The sequence below is a fragment of the Pogona vitticeps genome, chromosome 4 (assembly GCF_051106095.1).
Source record: "Pogona vitticeps strain Pit_001003342236 chromosome 4, PviZW2.1, whole genome shotgun sequence".
NCBI classification, from domain to species: domain Eukaryota; kingdom Metazoa; phylum Chordata; class Lepidosauria; order Squamata; family Agamidae; genus Pogona; species Pogona vitticeps.
The window spans coordinates 214,089,474-214,109,795 of record NC_135786.1 but is presented as its reverse complement, the minus strand read 5'-3'; the positions used below and the strand labels follow the sequence as shown (position 1 = coordinate 214,109,795).

At 40.4% G+C, this 20,322-nt stretch overlaps 2 protein-coding genes across 8 annotated transcripts in view; both read right to left on the bottom strand.

Moving 5' to 3' along the window:
- MATN2 (matrilin 2) overlaps positions 1 to 3,772 on the bottom strand; it is a 72,167-nt gene extending 68,395 nt beyond the window's left edge. For all 7 annotated transcript variants that reach the window (XM_072999164.2, XM_078393606.1, XM_072999165.2 and 4 more), the window contains exon 1: positions 3,632 to 3,772. The gene's annotated coding sequence lies outside the window, so the exon portion shown is untranslated. The remainder of the gene's footprint in view (positions 1 to 3,631) is intronic.
- Positions 3,773 to 10,847: 7,075 nt separating this feature from the next.
- LAPTM4B (lysosomal protein transmembrane 4 beta) overlaps positions 10,848 to 20,322 on the bottom strand; it is a 56,401-nt gene continuing 46,926 nt past the window's right edge. Inside the window, exon 7 of the mRNA XM_020785306.3 lies at positions 10,848 to 15,120. Coding sequence (XP_020640965.1) covers positions 15,046 to 15,120 — 75 coding nt within the window. The 3' untranslated portion in view covers positions 10,848 to 15,045. The remainder of the gene's footprint in view (positions 15,121 to 20,322) is intronic.

Here is a 20,322-nt window from a genome sequence, read left to right as displayed (position 1 = left end):
GGAGGACAAAAGGCAGCTTAGGTAAAGGTAAAGGTTCCCCTTGACAATTTTTGTCCAGTCGTGTCCGACTCTAGGGGGCGGCGCTCATCCCACTCTTCAAGCCATAGAGCCAGCATTTGTCCGAAGACAATCTTTCCGTGGTCACATGGCCAGTGTGATTTAGACACGGAACGCTGTTTACCTTCCCACCGAGGTGGTCCCTATTTATCTACTCGCATTTGCATGCTTTCGAGCCGCTAGGTTGGCGGGAAAAGGCAGCTTACACATCATTAAAAAAATAAAATATCTGAAAGCTGAAAATGGTAAGTTATATAAATACTGTATTTAAAAAGAATTAAATAAACATTATATTAAAAATCTTAGATAAAACATTACTAAAACAGATTTCAAAACAACAAAAATACAAACCATCCAGTTTAAAAAACCCTCTTATCCAGTCACTAAGAGAAAGCCTGCCTGGAGAGAAAGGTCTTTGCCTGCTTGTGGAAGGACAACAAAGACGGGGCCAGGCTGGCCTCCCATGGGAGGGGTTTCCAAAGTCTGGAAGCAATGATAGAGAAGCCCCTCTCCCATGTCCCTACCAGAGCCACGTGTGAGGGTGGTGGGACTGAGAGAAAGGTCTGCACTGATGATTTTAATACCTGGGCACATTCATAAAGGGAGATGTGGTCCTTGAGATAGCTAGAACCCAAGCCATTTTGGGCTTCATAGGTTAAAGCTAGCACTTTGAATTGTGCTTGGTCAGCCATCTGCAGCCAGTGGAGATGCTATAGCAGGGTTTTTGGCTGCAGTGTTTTGGACCTGCTGAAGTTTTTTAACACTTACATTAGGTAGCCCCATGGCAGCCCCACGAAGCATGTTACAGTAATTCAGCCCATAACTAAGACATGTGTCAATGTGGCCGGATCAGACCTTTCTAGGAATGGGTGCAGCTGGTATATTAGTTTTAACCATGTAAATGCATTCCTGGTCACCACTAAAATCTGGGCATCCAAGCTCAGAGATGAACCCAGGAGCACACTCAAGCTGCACCCCTGTGTTTTCAGAGGAAGTGCAACTCCAGCACAGGCTGCATCCCTATTCCTTGATCTGCCTTTCGACTGACCAGGAGCACCTCTCCCTTGTTGAGATTAAGTTTCAGTTTACTGACCCTCATTGAATCCATTACTGACACTAGACATTGATCTAGAACCAATCAGCTTCATTGGATTTACATGGAAAGGTAAAACAGAGTTTGGTGTCATCCACATATTGGTGACACTGAATCTCAAAACTCTGGACATCTCCTAGAGATGGATACCCAGAAGGATACCATGGATACCAAGATGCTGAGAGGTCCAACAGAACCAACAAAGTCACACTTCCTCTGACCAATTCCCAGTACAGGTGATCCACTAAGGTGACCAAAGAAGTCTCTGTCCCATAGCTAGGCCAGAAGCCAGATTTAAATTAATCTAGATAGTCCATCTCATCCCATTCTAACACTTTGCCCAAGAATGCAATATTAAGGACTGTGGGATCCTAACCCTGCAATATTAATACTGTGGGATCCAAGGAGGGCTTTTCAACAATGGTCTTACTACTGCCTCTTTTAAGCAGGCTGGGATCCTAACCCTGCTACAAGGAGGCATTCACAACTGATCCTATCCATCTAGAAGAGCCTTCAGTTAACACCTGAGGCAAAATAAGAGTTTTCTGCATCACATACAACTGAATGGTAAGAGCACTTCTTTGATAAGAAATGTTTAGAGCCCCAACATTCAAATGATAGGTGTACTTTTTCCCTGCTTAAAAGACAAGTCTGAAAAACTTTTCATTCACAAACAAAATTGTAACGTTGCATGCCAACTGTAAAGTCATATCAAAACCCAAAAAGTTATATTCCACTTAAATTACATCTGAAGCCACTATGATCTCTATAAATGATAACTTGCCAGCATACTAAAGGGAACCATGAAACCATATAGTGAGCTATAAAATGCAGTCCCACAGTTTGGTCAACTCTGCAGAATTTCCACTGAATGTAGGAAAACTCGATTTACCAACAATGGCTTTTGTAACGACAACATTAACTGTCTTGATAGCAAGTTATATTCCACTGTTCTGCAGCCTGCTTCTTCGGACAGATTCACATATTGTCTGAATTAATGCTGTGACACACATCAGAGAATCCACAAACTGTACAGTATAAGATTAATATTACTACAGAGTTGTCAGAGTAAGGTTATCTGTTTCCTCCATGGAATAAATGTTATTTCTGGAGTTTATGGACTGAGACTACTATTGATGCAGTAACTGCAAGCCAACAGCACTGAAGCAGATAGATAATACTTTCAAAAATTCCTGTGTGTGGGAACACTACATAGAAACTGTAATCTCCCTTTTCCTAGAAGTATCTTTAAACAGTATCTTAGATTTCTGTTGTGTAGTGTCCACAGACAAAGCCCTGGAAAGTTACATGAACGTTTAATTCCCAGTGCAACATTTCTACTTGGATCTGCCTCCATTAAGAGGTCCAGATGTGAGTTTTGAGTATTACTTTGGAGACAGCACTGCACGTACCACACAGGAAATTTAGTGTTGTTTGCTCAAGGCTACTTTCCTCTTTTCATACTTCATATGTTCCAAAGCTGATTGCCGGTGATGGCAGCTGAGCCCTGTCACTAACTATGCCCCATTACTGGATAATACAACGTATGATGCCGTCTGCTTTTTCCCGAAAAGAAGTGGAGTTGCATAAATACACGGTAAACTAACTGTTCAAAGGGACAATGAATACCTTAAGTTCAGGAGCCCTACATACGACTCAGTAAATGAAACAGCTGCCTCAGTCACATTTAGGAAATCAAAGAAGAGCAATGATTTTGCTTTGGGTATTTTAGAATTATAGTATTTATACTCTCAAGGAGGGACAAGGAACCTGTAGGATTTTCTGCCCAGGTGCCAAGATATTTGAGCAGCTTTGGGTACTTTGCACCTTGATTGGGGAGGGAGAATGGTGGTCTGCCTCAGGCAGAAAAATGTCTTGAGCGGATGCTGAAAAAAGGACAAGAAAATGTGTGTACAAAAACCTCAGGATGAAAGCAAAGTGGACACTCTCTTAATTCCCAATATTTACAGCCAGCCCATTCATTTCCTCGACCTTGTGTCATCCATAGCTGGATACTACTTCAAACTCTGCTCCTGACTACTGAGCTTTACTACCCCAAACTAATGCCAACCCCCACGTCATGTCTCTAGGGAAGGTTTGGTTTTAACAATAGAAAGAGGTTGCAATCGTTTTAAAGAAAGAGTTAGGAGGCTTGCTACCGGCTACCTCGTTTTAAAGAAACCAGGGAGCTTTATTTTTTAAGCACAAGCAGACTGAGGACCCTGTCAATAAAACTTTTTCCCCTCACACTTCAGGTCGGAATTCAGTTTTAGGATCTGACTTCCAAGGACCAAGTGCCAGAGAACGCCTGTCAGAGGCAGCAATTTTAAGTGCTGCTTCACAAGGAGAGGAGCTAGGGGGAAGAAAAGAAGGAATGACAGGAGAAAAATCTCCCCCCTGCCGGACGCGCGCAAAGCCCTGAGTTTAGGATTCTGCCTCAGGTCGAAGGGCTGGCGCCAAAAAAATTAAACCGCCTCTTACCTGCTTGCGCAGGCGTTCCTTCTCCTTTCCGAGGTGCAGCAACTGCAGGAGCGGCGGCGGCGGCGGCGGCAGACTCTCCAGCGCCGAAGGAGCCTCCAGAGTGCCGAAGAGCAAAAAGCCGCACCGTGCGAAGGCAGAGGCCCTCCGTAGCGAGAAGGAAGGAAGGGAGAGCCGGGGACGCAGTCACCTCCCAGGCCCATCCCCGAGAGGGCGCCGAGCGCTCGATTGAGGAGAAGGGAGGAGACGTCTGAGGAGTCGCGCTGCCCCGTCCGTCCTCCAGTTTGTAAAGGCTGGTCACTGGTGGTGCTGGTGGGAGAGACCGTGATGAGAGGAAACAATTCCAGAGTGACTCCGCTTTGAAGAACAGAGTAGAGAAGAGTTCTGTGGTGACAGAATTTTGGTGTTCTCGGTGCAGTCCGGCGATTTCGGTTTCCTTTTCGGTGGACTCTGAAAATAAGTCGCCAACCCAAGCGCAGAACGTTTTAAATTATATCTTGCAAACATTGTTGATACTCTTGAAGCAAGGATGCTAGTTCGTGTCTGGTCAGGGAACTACTAAAGAAGATCCCGTCTGTCAAGTGCTTTGCCATGCTAAGTATTATTTTATTACTTTATTTAAAAAGATTATATCTGGGCTTTTTCAAAGAAGGAACACAACACAGTCCACAACAGCAAATCATGAAATAATGTGTGAGAAAAACCATAATGGTGATTCAGCCAGTTTCAAGAACAGCCAAAATAGTTTGTGGTTGTTTAGTCATGTCTGACTCTTCGTGACCCCCTGGACCAGAGCATGCCAGGCCCTTCTGTCTTCCACTGCCTCCCAGAGTTGGGTCAAATTCATGTTGGTAGTTTCGATGACACTGTCCGTACATCTCATCCTCTGTCATCCCCTTCTCCTCTTGCCTTCACACTTTCCCAACATCAGGGTCTTTTCCAGGGAGTCTTCTCTTCTCATGAGATGACCAAAGTATTGAACCCTTAGCTTCAGGATCTGTCCTTCCAGTGAGCACTCAGGGTTGATTTCCTTCAAAATGGATAGGTTTGTTCTCTTTGCAGTCCAGGGGACTCTCAAGAGTCTCCTCCAGCACCACAATTCAAAAGCATCAATTCTTCTGCAGTCTGCCTTCTTTATGGCCCCGCTCTCACTTCCATACATCATTATTGGAAAAATCGTAGCTTTGACTATGCGGACCTTTGTCAGCAAGGTGATGTTTCTGCTTTTTAAGATGCTGTCTAGGTTTGTCATTGCTTTCATCCCAAGAAGCAGGCGTCTTTTACTTTCTTGGCTGCTGTCACCATTTGCAGTGATCATGGAGCCCAAGAAAGTAAAATCTGTCACTGCCTCCATATCTTCCCCTTCTGTTTGCCAGGAGGTGATGGGACCAGTGCCCATGATCTTAGTTTTTTTGATGTTGAGCTTCAGACAATTTTTTGCACTCTCCTCTTTCACCCTCAATGAGAGGCTCTTTAATTCCTCTGCACTTTCTGCCATCCGAGTGCTATCATCTGCATATCTGAGGTTGTTGATATTTCTTCTGGCAATCTTAATTCCTTCTTGGGATTCATCCAGTCCTGCCTTTCACATATATATTTCTCAGGAGATAGATAAGTGGTCAGGCACTCCCATTTCTTTAAGAACTTGCCATAGTTTTTGTGGTCAACACAGTCAAAAGCTTTTGTGTATTCAATGAAGCCGAAGTAGATGTTTTTCTGGAACTCTTTGACTTTCTCATAATCCAGCAGATGTTAGTGAATTGGTCTCTAGTTCCTCTGCCCCTTCAAAATCCAGCTTGTACTTCTGGGAGTTCTCGGTCCACATACTGCTGAAGCCTACCTTGTAGGATTTTGAGCATAGCCTTGCTAGCCTGTGAAATTAGGGCAATTGTACGGTAGTTGGAGCATTCTTTGGCACTGCCCTTCTTTGGGATTGGGATTGGGAGAAATAGTTTAGCAAGTAGCAAAAGTAGTCTTATTCCATAAGGCTAAAAATAAGATGATGTTCAATGAGGATAATGTTGGAATATCAACAGAAGAGATATTTTCTCAATGTAAGTGCCTTAGCACAGAGGCTTAAAATAGTATATGCTGGGATTGAGGTGTACAAGGTGACTTTTGTCTGATCTCAGCTGAAAGAAGTTCTTCAGATAGAGGCTACCACCAAAAAAGCCCTGCTCTTATTTGCTATCTATCCATCATGCTTCAGATAGCGAAGGAATCTAAATGAAGGTCTCAAATTATGAACAAAGCACCTGAGGGTATGCAGAAAGAACAAGGTGTTCCTCAGAGTATCTGAATCTCAAACCACTGTTGACAAGTTATTTGTCTCAAATGAAAATAGAATACAATATACCTTCCTGCCTTGTTTGGAAAAAAATGTTGGGTTTTTTTAAACAGGATTTTTACTCTTAGTCCCATTGTCTGATGCACTCCAACCTTATTTCAAGCCATTCTAGACAGTGCAATTGACAGTTGCCTCTATCTCCTGAAGCACTAGTGGCTCACAGATACACATGCTATCCCCCACAATTAACTGGATATTTAAATGCCCATAGTGTTCTCCTCTAATCTTTTTTGGTTTCTTCCATCTTCTAAATTTCTCTGCTTTTGCTTTCCATAAAGGCATTTCCAGCAGTGGCAGGTAACCTAGATTCTACTGGACCATAGTAACCAACTTCTTCAGCCTATAATCTGTATTTTTCCAATGAAGCTGCTGAGGAGATGCCCTGTCAAATTTGTCATTACCGTGATAGGCCAATGAACTCCCATTCCACCCAAACATGGGTGATAATCACTCGAAAAACTCTGTAAAGACACAGCCCATCATTAGAGGAAAACCTGAATGCAATCTCTTGTACTACTTTTGGCTTGGTCCATGCAGCTTCCGGAACAAATTATGCACCTAGTACAAGATGCACTGCTTCATATCTGACAAACACTTCTGTCAATGTAGAATGAAATGAACCCATCTTAGTTTTTTATTAGATGAATACTTGCCATGTAAGAAGTGGCATCTAGCCCAACATGGTATAAGAAGCAAAGAAGACATGTGTAAATTATTTCCACTTCCTTTTTGCTTTTGTTCCCTTTTGTTTTCTGAATCCCCCCCCCCTTTCTCATCTGGTTCTTGAATGTTAACCCCATACACTTTTGAGTCTGCAAGAGCTAAGCAGGACTATTCATGATAAGACAGGATGGATATCATTAATTCATAGGGTCACTGTAAGTCAGAGGTAACTTGACAGCATATAACCACAGTAACACAATGAGTGTGTGTGAAACTCTCCTGATGTGGGGGCTGTAGTTCCCATCACCCTTAACCAAGAGATGCCAATAGCGAGGGATTGTGTGAGTTGCAGTCCACCCACATGTGGTGCAGAATTATGTAACCTAGTTTTAAACAGGATGAATATAGTGACAAGCTGAACACATCCTTAGATGAGCAGCACCAGTATGATGCTCTGAGATCTACAGCTTCCATCTCTGCAATAGACCCAGTAACAGTTGTGGGACCTGAAAGCTGCATTGGCAAAGGGATGGCCCTTTTCCTGCACCTTTCTCATACATTGCTATACAGCAATGTTAAACATTTGTTTTTGTTTTTAAGTAAAGAATGCAAAGACCTTGTTCTTGCGATTTATCTGATTTTATTTTATGATTAATATAAATCTATTGTCTTCAGCTTCCAAAAGAGTCAGACTAGACTACTTTAAAATTTAAAAATAAAACTTAGAATACAAATTTGAACAACAAAATCTAGAGTCTCAGGAAACCATCTGAAAATTAAAAACATTATTTAAAAGTAACTTGACTATAAAGCTATCATCAATGTCATTAGAATTTATAATATGTAACATTTAAAACCAGTTGTTACAGATCTGCTTTATGATGAACCTTGATTTTGTTTTATGACCCTGAATTGCACATTACTTAACACTCCTACTTATTTCCCCCCTTGTGTTTCTTGAGTTGATACCTATTTTGCCGCAGGTATTTCTTGCCACTGCTGTTGTCCAAGCATCTCAGTTTATAACACATTGGTTGTTGTGGGTTTTTTTTGGCTCTTTGGCCGTGTTCTGAAGGTTGTTCTTCCTAACGTTTCGCCAGTCTCTGTGGCCGGCATCTTCAGAGGACAGCACTGAAGATGCCGGCCACAGAGACTGGCGAAACGTTAAGAAGAACAACCTTCAGAACACGGCCAAAGAGCCAGAAAAGCCCACAACCATTAGATCCCGGCCGTGAAAGCCTCCACAAATACATTTAACACATTGCTTCATTGGGTGTGTGTGTTTCTACATAATCTCTTACATTCTGAGTTATGTACAATTTGATCCAGAGGTTCAGCATGAAATTCTTAAAGTCATTCCATTTTATCCGTCATATATGAGAAGTATTAGGCTAAGAAGAAAATAACTCTTGTCTGATGAATGGGGGGGGGGGGGTAGAAGGGATGGGAGTGGGTAGCTCCAGAACATTTCTCAAAGTGGTGCCAGAATAATCAGTGGACTCTCGTTGATCTGGCAAATGAGTGTGCTGATTATGTTTTTAAATTTTTGTATTGTGACATATTTGTACTTATTTATTAGATTTCTATCCCGGCCATCTAGACCAAAGGTACAGAGGAAGTTGAAAAAAGGAGATTAATTAAAGAGAGGCTGGACACTTGTTTTTCCTTTGTTGAGCTTCGTGCACCACAATCTGTATGTTTAAATAGCAATGAAATTAAATAGCAACTATTTTGCAAAATAGTTTGCATTTTTAACAGAAAAGTGAGAGGTTCCACTGTAAAACTCAAGTTTGTTTTACAAACTGAACTGTGTGGTCTGAGAACCAGAGAATTCAATGGACCTTACTCCGATAACTATCCATAGGAATGTAGTTATTCTCCACAAATGTCTTTTTAGTTTGTGTGTTTTTTTTAAAAGAGAGATTACAACTCACATAATCTAAATGATCAATGGCTGGAGAAGATGGGTTTAAAATTATAAAATATCTGGAGGTTGCCAAGTTGTAGAAGGATCTGGAGGACTACAGGTTCCCACTAGAGAATTTAATTGCTTGCTAGAGTGTTTGCAATTGAAGTGAGCTTTTCGGTCAGTTACACTGAAAATAATCTAACTTTTAATCTTAAATGTCCTAAAATAGTGTCTGACACCATGCAAAGGACATTTTGGCTCTGATATATGTGTCTGGACACCCCTGGATTTCAGACAAAATGTTTCTGCAAAATTGGCCAGGTTTACATTTTCTTAATTCAGCTGGACATGTGGAAGCCAAATTTGTAACCTTATCCCTCTGTGTCCATGTATACAGTATGGATAGGATTCTGGATCACCAAGCACAAGGACATGATTGTCATTTAGCCAGTAAATATATAAGTACTATGAAGTCCAAATATTGTAAGCACACAATTTATCTTGACAATCACTTGAAACAGCTGGTTGTTAGGCTATTAACATGGATTTTAATGCAGCAGTGTGTCAGTATGCATGTATTAAAGTGTCCAATTGTTAAAAGCGTTCTAAAAGCAGCTCCTTAATCCTTATTCATGTCACAGCATTGCCACCATTTAATGTGGGGTTTAGGACAATAACTTCATTTGGTAGAGTCACTGGAACTTCTGAATAGGGTTCTGTATCCTACCAATGCTTGAACTGTATCTCAGTAATTTATGCAAATATCTAAAAATGTCAAAAATTACTGTCCCCTGGAAAATATTTTAAGATGTACATATGCTTGATTTGGAAGTCCATTTTGAGACTGACTAAATGTCTAATCAGAAGTAAATCTCAGTGAATACAAAGGGAATTATCCCCCCACCCCAGATAAGTATAGTTTTTTAGCCTTAGTTAAGTGATTGACTGTCATGGAGCACAGCAGCTGGCCTTTTCAGAAGAGTATTTAGCATGTTGCAGAAAAAATAAGAATGTATACTGTAGTGTTGTAAAGACTTCCTGAGTCGTTATGGCACAAGCTTTGTCAGACTAGAATCTTCTTCATCTGAGAAAGCAGACTGCAATCCAAAGATGTTTATGCCATCAACTGGTGCCCGCAGATGTTTTGTGTTACAACCCTGTTAACATCTGCCCACTGACCATGGGACCTGTAGTTAAAAAAAATTGTTACATGTTGTAAAGTCACATCCGGCTTATTGCAACCCTAAGAATGACTGATCTCCATAATATCCTATCATTAACAGCTCAGCTCAGCTCTTGGAAACCCAAGGACACGGTTGCATTAATCCATGTCATATTGGCGTTTACCTTTTCCTGTTGCCTTCAACTTTTCCTAAGATGATTCTCTTTTCCAATGGGTTTTCTATTCTCATGTGTCCAAAGTAAAAAAATACAGTGGTGCCTCGCTAGGCAGTTAATCCGCATTACAGTTTTTTCGCTAGGCATTGACTTTTTGCGATCGCTATAGTGATTCGCAAAACAGTGATCCCTATGGGGGAATTTCGCTGGACAATGTTTGGTCCCTGCTTCACAAACCGATTTTCGCTAGATGATTTTGACAGCTCCCTCTGCGCTCGTAAAACAGGTGTTTTCGGGACCTCAATCGCAAGACAGCGATTCAAACAGCTGATCGGCGGTTCGCAAAGCGGCTTTCCTATGGTCGATCTTCGCTAGACAACGATTCTTCTCCATTGGAACGCGTTAAACAGGTTTCAATGCATTCCAATGGGGAAATGCTTTTCGCTAGACAATGATTTCGCTAAACAGCGATTTCAGTGGAACAGATTATCATCGTCTAGCGAGGCACCACTGTACTCAGTTTCATAGGTGTTACTTCTAGAGAGAGTAAAGGTGTGATTTGATCTAGGACCCACCTGTTTGTCTTTTGGGCATCCCAGGATATCTGCAAAGCACTACATTTCAACCAATCTCTTGTTGCTTTCTTTGATGTCCAGCTTTCATATCTGTACACAGTAAGTGGAAATTGGGTACTGTATGTTTGTTTGGCAGTCTCTGTCACTGGAGTACTAAGTGTCACTGCTCAACAGGGAATGTTGGGGTAGACTCCACCTTCCTTCAAACACTACGTAACACTTTTAAAACGGACTCTAGAAAGTTTTCTTCTTCACTTTTAGTGGAGGATGCAATAAGAAAAAGTCCAAAAGTATGAAACAACAGCACTTTGATAAGATAACATTCACTCCACAATTATTTAACATTTTCTTAGTAATGGGATCCACAAAGAAGGGCTATACACAGGCAAGAGGAAATATCCATTTTATTTGAGTTTTGTTTACACAGAAGAACTGAATGAGAAATATGTACAAGCACATATCTTCATATAGATGTTTTTAATAAGCCACAAAATTAAGTAGTTCCACAAAAATAGCTAGTAGGATATCCAATCCAGGCAAAGAAAATTTCAGAATATGAAGTGGCTATAATACATGTTTCCCAGCAAAACAAGCAAATGAAAAGAAACCTATTTGTTTAACCCAGTGATAAGGTTATGTGTAAAACAATGACTTGAGCTACTAACATGAAACATGTTAAGTACAGAATCCTAATTGTCTTCACTTGAATGTGGGCACTCACACCTGTGCCCTGCTCATAACATCTCCTTTCAGTCACCAATGTGAAAGAGAGAAATTATTTTGCTTCTATTGCTGACACTTTATTCTCCATGTGATCATAATTTTGTTAATACCCAGAAAACAAAACAGAGCACATCAGCATCCAAGTGGGAAATGATGCGAAGGTCGAGGGTCTGAACTTAAGGCCTGCTACCTACAGACCATGTGCTCTACCAGTTGCATCAACTGCATCTTATTCTGTTAGTGCCACCACTGCATTGAAGACTGTCACTAAAAAGCAACTGGTACACAAGTACCCCTTGCCTACACAAAACCCAAGCAAGTGGCATATAGAAAAGCTATGCTTTCTGTGGTCAACATGAAAGACAACATGACAGAAATTGAGTTATTTTCTGTTCCCTTATGTCATGGCTCAGAGAACAAGCAGAGTAGCAGGGTGAACACAAATCAATGATTTTTAAAAATCCAATTAAATTTAAATCATGATTTAAATTTTTTAATGATTTAATAATTTAAATTATTAAAAAAATATCAATTTTTAAAAAATTTAAATCATGATTTAAATCAATTTGTTGTAAATAAAATCTAGCCTATAGGGTAGTACTTGAGGTGAATTGTGCCTACTATATGCTATTCTTAAAAAGAAAAAAAATCAAAATCCTGCCTCAGGGTAAGCCAAACTAACAAGAAAATATGAATTCTGCCATTTTCATGGCCCTACAAAGCAAGAGAATTGCCTGCCTATGTATTATCTCTTCTGTCAATCATGGAGAAAGAAAAAGCCTACATGAGACATTGCAGCCTTGACTTCTGGCTGCTGTAAATCTTTTTAAGGAATTCCTGTCTTCTGAGGCTGCAACTTGCTCTATAAAAAATTAGAAAGTGAACATAACAGGTAACTTATATTAAGTCCTAATGTTTCTCCCTCTAGCTCTGTATTGTTTGCTCTACTAGCAGCAGCTCTCCAGTGTCTATTTAAGAGTCCTCCTCCCAGTATCTAGTATCATTTTAAAAACGTAATATGTCAGGGACTGAACCAGTCATCCAAAAAGCATGTGAGGCAAAGGTTTTTAAAGGAATGGGAGACAGAAACCTACCTTTTAAAATCATTAAATCATTTTAATAATTTTAAATTGCCTTTCAACCACACCTTACCCCAAAACAACACCTATAGGTACAAAAGACCTGGATCCAGATTTAGACATGTTTAGATAAATTTAAGTTAGGGGCCCATGACACCCTATTCTCGAAAAGTGGCTAGTTTAAATGTTGGCTAAACATCATATGTAGTTCGGCTCTAAGATGCTGAACAGCAAATCCTTTGGATGTTGATTTTACAGTTAAATCATTAGGTGACCACTGGGCAAGCCATTCTCAACCACAGCCTCATAACTGCAACATAGAGGTAATAGTAACCTATTCACATGGCTATTGTGAGACTCCTTGACAATGAATGTAAAACATTTATGAAGTTAGATACAAATACTAAGTATCATCATCATCATTAATATTATTACTACAGGCCTGGTAACTAACAAATTAATCTAACTACAATGGTTTCAAGAGTAAACAAGAAGATGTAATATAATATCCTCACACTAAAAAACCCAGCAGAATATACTGATATCTGTCAGACACAAATATAAACTTGTGTTCTGAAGGATCCAACTGAAAGAGAGGGCATATTCCAGCTCTTGTAAACCTTAGCTTATGGACCCCAAAGCACCATATTTACAAGCATAATCCAATGGAAAAGCATTCACAGTTCAGATACACAAGAGGTATTTATCAGTTTCCACATCAAATGACTGAAAGAATGGATAGCATGATCTTAATATTACACTGGGAACAACATTCTGTATAAAACTAAGAATTTTTAAAGTCACTATTGATTTCAGTGGGTAAAGACTGAAGATTTTGTTGAGCTTTCACCCAAACCAAAGGGATTTAAAAGAGGCTTGTCTGTTTGTGAATGTGGATGGAACTTCCTAACAAGCAGTTTAAAAAGAAATCACTTGGCCTCAGGCTGAAACAAAAAAACTGACCGATGGAAACTTATCGACTGTTAGATGAAGAATAGTAGCCATTATGCAGCTGCAAATCAAATTCAGATAGATGGGCTTCAACTAGTTATGTACACACTCTGATGTATATAGTGTCCTCCTACACAGGATAAGACTGCCATGTTTCCTATTCTACATTCTCTGATATTTCTCAAGACTGCTTCATATATTTAAACAGCAGCAAACAAATGTTATTGCAGTGCAGGCCTCCCAGAGTGCAAAAAGCACTGATCTATCATTTGTGTTAGCGGGTGGGTGTCTCTTCTTACCCACACCTATTTTAAAGTAAAATGAAAAAAAAATTATTTTATGCCTTGAAAAACATTATTAAGTTAAGCAGCCAACAAGAAGACTCCCCCAGTATAGAAAATAGCTGCTGCATCAATGGGGATGCTAGGTAATGCTGACCCTAGATCTCCTGCTGCCTGAGGCAGACCAGCAAATGCCATTCTCCCATCTTCCACCATCCATACAGTACTCCTGCTACTCCTTATGTTCTTCTCCTTCAGATCTTCTGCTGCTGGTGCTGCTTGCAGCACACAGCAGGAAGGCAAGGCAAAGAGGTCAGCATTCACTCAAGCTGGCTGATCCCAGAATAGGAGTGGAAAGGCATAGTTGGCTCCAAACACTTGGGAAAGCCAAATTTCAATGCACTGCATTCCTACTCCATATTTCCTTCCTGTACCAGTCATCATTTTCATATTAGATGCTGTGATCAGCACAATATTGAAAGTATTTTTTCCGTCGAATCTCAATTATTTTTTAAAGAAAGAGATCTACGTTTTTAACAGAGTTCTACTGTAGAATAATATTTTTTTAAACCTTAGGGTGGCCAGCCATTACTGAAGCCTACATTTTTAAGAATGTTTCATTTTCCCACCTATGGTTAAATGTTTCTTGATGAATAATAGCTTAGCCCAAAATGCTCACTATTGGTGTCCTTTAGTAATTTTTAAAAGTCTGTCAACAGCCTTGGATGGTATAGATTCGGGTTTATCTTACAAAAAAAGAAAAGAAAAGAAAAGTGAAGACTATGGGTTGGATCCAGATTTGCTGTGGATTGTCCTGTTGGAGGGCTGTTTTCACTGATTGTTCCTTTCATCTGCAGCCCTTTGAAAATCTGCTTTTGAAGAAGTGGGATGTCTTTGGAACATGTGACCCTAGAGAACGCAGGAGGTGGAAACGAAAGGCTGAAGAGCTACTCTTTTTTTGGGGGGGGGGGGTATAGATCCAAAAAGCTATCTTTATAATTGCTATTACCAGCTGGGAGATCTGGGGAGCTACAGTTCCCCCACAAAAAAAAGGCAGCTTACCTATCCTCTGATAAAAGGAACTGGCAAAATGGTTTCCCCTGCAAGAAGCTTCTTCTAGAATCCTGTTAAGTCTTTTTCCTGAATAGAGAGACCCTTTCTGTTTGGAGAAGGCAAGACTAAATCCAACCCATCATGAGGTATGAAGGACTCTGCTTCTAATAAACTGCAAACTCAAAAGATTTTTAAAAACTGACCCTCCACATTTGATTGGAGTATAAACTACAGATCTTCTAGGTTTCCAAGGGAAGACATGAAAAAGCAAACCCACAACGTGACTACGATATCCCTAAATAAATCAAGATGGTTCTGATGTCAGATCAGTATTGTTTTAGGTGAACAGCATATGGTTTCAAAAATCTCTATGGAAAGTAAAACAGGGGTAAATAAATCTGGGAGATTACACTTCCATTTGGAAAATGAAATTATCTATTGCTCAGTTGTTCTGAGAAGTAAAGCTATTCATTCTTTAGGTAGATCCGCACACAATGTTTATGCAGACACATATGGTGGCGGGGGATCCTTCGCAGCGCCATTTGCAGGATCATCATATGGTGGTAACAGCACCTGAAAAGGAGTAAAAAGAAAGTTTAGACTACTCCAGATTGGGTAGCCTTCATCTGTATTGCATACAGCAACTTTTGATAACAATTATGGTACAGTGGTGCCTCGCATTACAAGCGCTCCGTTTTACGACAAAATCGTTTTACGTTGAAGGTTTTGCAATCGCAAAACAATGTTTCCTACAGGGGAATTTCGCTTTGCGATGATCGGTTCCCTGCTTCGGGAACCAATTCTCACAAAGCGATGATTTTCGGCCAGCTGATCGGTGGTTTCAAAATGGCCGCTGAGTAAAATACATGGCTCCCCGCTCTTTTCTGGGACAGATTCCTCACTGCACAGGCAGCGAAAATGGCCACACTATGGAGGATCTTCGCTGGACGGTGAATTTCAAGCCCCTAGGAACGCATTAATCGGGTTTTAATGCGTTTCTATGGGCTTTTTAATTTTGCATGACGTTTTCGTTCTACAGCGATTTCACTGGAACGAATTAACGTCATAATGTGAGGCACCACTGTATTGAAATACTGTGGAGTAGTCCACAGTACCACTGATCTTTAAATAATTCCCAAAAATGCTAGTTAGGAAGTACTGTCTCCTGCAATGGGGTTTACTAACATGCAGGAATATAATTTCTAGCACAGAGAATGTCACAAGACCCTGCAGTTATTCAGGTATATGTGGTTTATCAGCATGCATCTTCATCTTAATTTGATTCCTATTCTTTTTAACAAAATTATTTAACCTCAAGAGAACTGCACACGTCCTTTTCATTTCACAAACAAGTAATGACAGAACACTTGCAATAATTTGGAAAGATGTGAAGAAAAACATGTATCATCTGCAGTCAGTATGAGCAGTTATGGACAGTTAATACTTATATTATGGTACTGAAAGGTTCTCTACAGCAATGGTTCCCAACCTTGGGTAACACAGGTGTTCCTGGACTGCAACTCCCAGAAGTCTTCACTACTGGCTGGAGTTTCTGGGAATTGCAGTCCAGTAACAACTGCATTACCCAAGTTTGGGAAGACTGGTCTACAGCACGAGGCTGTCAATTATACATGGAGATGCTCAAAATGTATTCCAACAAATAGCACAGTTCTAGAACTGAATTGTCCATAGCTTCATGGCAGACTTGGTTTACTAGATTCTGATTTTTAATTTATCAGACATTTGCTTCTCAGTCCTCTAGCTGTGTTGCCTTGGGAAACATTCCTTCCACACCAGCACAGCTGTGAATAGCTATTAGTAACAATAGCAAACCTAGGCAATCTTCAGTCAAGTATTGTAACAAAACAAACAGCCGGTTTAGGTGGAAAATGAGAGGCAAGGTCATTTAGCTGACCACCTACTTGACTTAGGTTTTCCCCACCCACGTTCTGACATAACATGACCTTTGACTACATGCACACTTATTAAAGACCACCCAGAGGCACCAAAAGATTAATCCACGCTGATATAATTTCTGCCTCCTGAGCAGTGAAGTATGAGACACAGGGAAGGAAGCCAGGAACATCATTATCTCCAGTCTTTTGCCAGGGAAAATTTGCTCCTACATCTACTCCTGCATACTGTCCAATCAACTAATTAGTACAAAGGTGAAAGGAATGAGCAATTGAAATCAGCATGGGGATAAAAATCAACATATACTCCCCACTTGCCTATTTCACATGAGACTGGGCAAAGTGCAGCTTGTCTGTGGCCCCCAGGAGTCCAAATCAGGCCCTAGGATCTCTGCTATATATATTTTTCTTTTTGGTTCTTCCTCCTTTGGTAGTGCATGGTAGAATAGAATTGGACCCTGGAGCAGTTGGAGCCACCTACCCTAATTTAGAACTACATTTGTTATACTGGAATATTTGTTTGTTTATATTTTATTTTATTTAAAATATTTTTGTCCCACCTTTCTTCTTAAAAACAACCCAAGGTGGCTTTATTAAAATTGATTGATTGATTTGATTGACTGATTGTATTTTTACTGTGTTTCTCCTAAATTTAAAAGTTCAGAGGTGGAAGGATGTAAATCAGATTTAATGGCTGATAACTGGATGGTTTGCAAAGGGAGTTCTTACTTTCACTTTTTACAAACAAATCAAATCAATTGTAACAGAAAGGTTCCATGCTTCAAAACTATACTAACGATAACTCAAATGTAGAACAGTTCTTGTGGGGATGGAAAAAGGCTTTCAGAGAGCCACTGCAACTTAGAACAGACAGCCTAGATGTACCAGTAGCTCAGTAACAATTACCTCCTTTTGTTAGATGAAAACGGATCCCTTTTCTACAAATATCCTGCAGAACACCTACATATTATGTAAACATTGTTACAATGGGAAAAATGCCCCCTAAGGAGAGCTTGGAAAAGCAGCTTTGTTGATTCTGGGAGCTGCTAAAGTCCAAAAAGTGAAAACAAACAACAAAAGAAAAACAACTACAAACAAGACACACTAATCACCCATCTACAGAAAAAGACAAAAGCCTATCTCACAGCCATAAATACTGCACTCCCAAGCCAACTACAGCAGAGCACAGAGTGCTGTCCTCTGAAGATGCCGGCCACAGAGACTGGCGAAATGGCCACAGAGACTGGCGAAACGTTAGGAAGAACAACCTTCAGAACATGGCCAAAGAGCCTGAAAAACCCACAACAACCATTAGATCCCGGCCATGAAAGCCTTCACGAATACAAACCTTTCTACACTTTGTGCACACCGGAGACCCCCTGGGAAATACTTGGTCTCTGAGAACAGCAAGCACTCACCCCATAACAGATCTATAAATATTCAAGTTCCCCAGACCTTTCACTTCTCATGCTACCCATATTTGGAGGACTGTACCCTGAATTAACCTCTTTTGTTGTTGTTCCTATCCGGTGCATCATAACACATTTGAATATGGTTTAGGGATTTTATATGAAACACACCCGTTGCAGGCAGCTTAATGTTCCTTCATGTAGTACAATCTGTCAAGAAGCAGATTTCATTGTGCCTCCTTCCTCATCTTAGCAGGAAGCAACCTAAATGTTTATCCACGAGCATTCCCATTAGAAATCTCCTAGAGTGATTACAGATGGAAGCTGGACCGCCCTGAGATAATTTATAGCTTTGCTGTTCACTCTGCTGCCAAAGCATTCAGAAGAACAGATTTCTACAGTTGCTGTGTCTGCATCTATATGGTAGCCCAGTTATACAAGGTCTCTTATTTTTTTAAGAAAATAAAAGGGTTCAATTTAGGCAAATGGCAGACATTTAGCAGACAAGGTCACACATAATATATACCGTGCTGTAGTAAAATCACCTGGGATTCATTTAAAAAGTACACCGAAGAAACAAGACTATCGGGTATCATTTAGAGCAGATTTTGTGGAGGGAAATCTGCAGACCCACCCTGTTTTCCCCAAAATAAGACCTAACCTGAAAATAAGCCCTAGTATGATTTTTCAGGATGCTCGTAATATAAGCTGTACCCCAAAAATAAGCCCCAGTTATGTGAAACCCCGCCCTCCACCACTCTGCAGCAATCAGAAGAAGATGACATGACTGTATTTGAATAAATGTAGATTGTTGTACAGTACATGAAAAAATAAAACATCCCCTGAAAATAAGCCCTTATGTGTCTTATTTTCGGGGAAATAGGGTAAATCCCTCTAATACGTTGGAATTTGGACAGCCACAGGGTCTGGAAATTACAAAATGCTCCAGGTTATTTACAGTGTCATACACCAGAACACTAGGAGGAAAAGGACACTAGGAGGAAACAGGGAGGATCGGGAACTCCTTTACTACAAGAGTAGTTAAAAAAAAAAGAAGCCTGTTGCAGATATTGTAAAAAGAGGTGGAAAGTCTTTGGTCCTCCAGATTTCAGCATTCCCTCATTTACATTAACCCCTCTGTTCAGGGATGCTGCGAACTGTAGTTCAGTAACATCTGGAATGCAGCAGCCCCCACCTTCTCTGTAACAGCTAAGTGATTTGTATCATCCCTGGAGTGAACCATAGTAGCCTAGCAAAGGTGCACATATCTTGGCCTTATGAAGCTGTCAGGCATGAACTTTTTGTCTACATGTTCCACCCTTCTGCTAACCCTCCCTTCTTTTAGCATACCATAATTCAACACTTCTTGGATTAGTTGATCACCATTTTATCTGAGTATATGAACCTGGAACTATTTACCACAGAGGGAACCAGCCAGCCTCTGAAACCATGATCTGAAGCTACTTTAATCCTGGACTAACCTTAATAATTATAGTTTACAGGCTTCAACACAATGGGAAATGACAGTTAGCTAACCCAGGATTTATTAACCCAGTGGCGTGGTGTGATGAAAAGAGAGGAAGAAAGGTATAAATACAATGGAGAAGTGCAAACATCCAAAACATGTGCACTGTCTCAGAATACTAAGCAATGTGCATCTTACCCATGATACAGAGAACGTTAAGTTCATATACTGGAATATTGATAGAAAAGTCATTTCATTAATTATTGAGTAAAACGAAGCAAACCTCCCTAATGAACGATTCAAGTCCTGTACATAGAGAAGATGTAAGGATGGTGAAACAAAAATATGAAGGTGCAGTATCATGCTGGCTGTACTTCTTCCCTCAATTTGTGGAGCTTTTAGTGTAAAACTGACAGTGAATCCCCTGCAAGGTTTGTGACTTTCATATGTTGTAAAATTTGCTAGGGCTAGTAATAAAAAACGATGAGTAGAATTATAAGCCAGTGAAGGAAGTTTAAAATTACAGCAATTTCTAAGCATTCAAGTGACAAACAGTGAGAAACTGGGATTCTTTAAAATAAGTATTTTTTGGAAATAGTTTAAGGAAAGGAGAAATAGTTTAAGGAAAGGAGACATTTCTGAAATCCTATACTCACTTACTTGGGAGTAAACTCAACTACACACAATGGTATATCCTTTGAATTGACATGGGTAGAGTTCTGAGTTTGGAAGTTATGTTTTTGGACAACAAGACACAGATTCCACCAATCAGCATACCAGTGATGGCGAACCTATGGCATGCATGCCACAGCTGGCACACAGAGCCTTCTCTGTGGGCACACGAGCCATAAGTCACCACCGAGAAATACTTCTCCATCCTCTGATTTTTGCACTCCTCTCTGTTGCTGCAGTGGTCCAGCAGACGGGTGTGGTGGTGACCAATGGAGGACTGGTAAGTATTTCTTTGTTAATACCACCCATAGGAAAA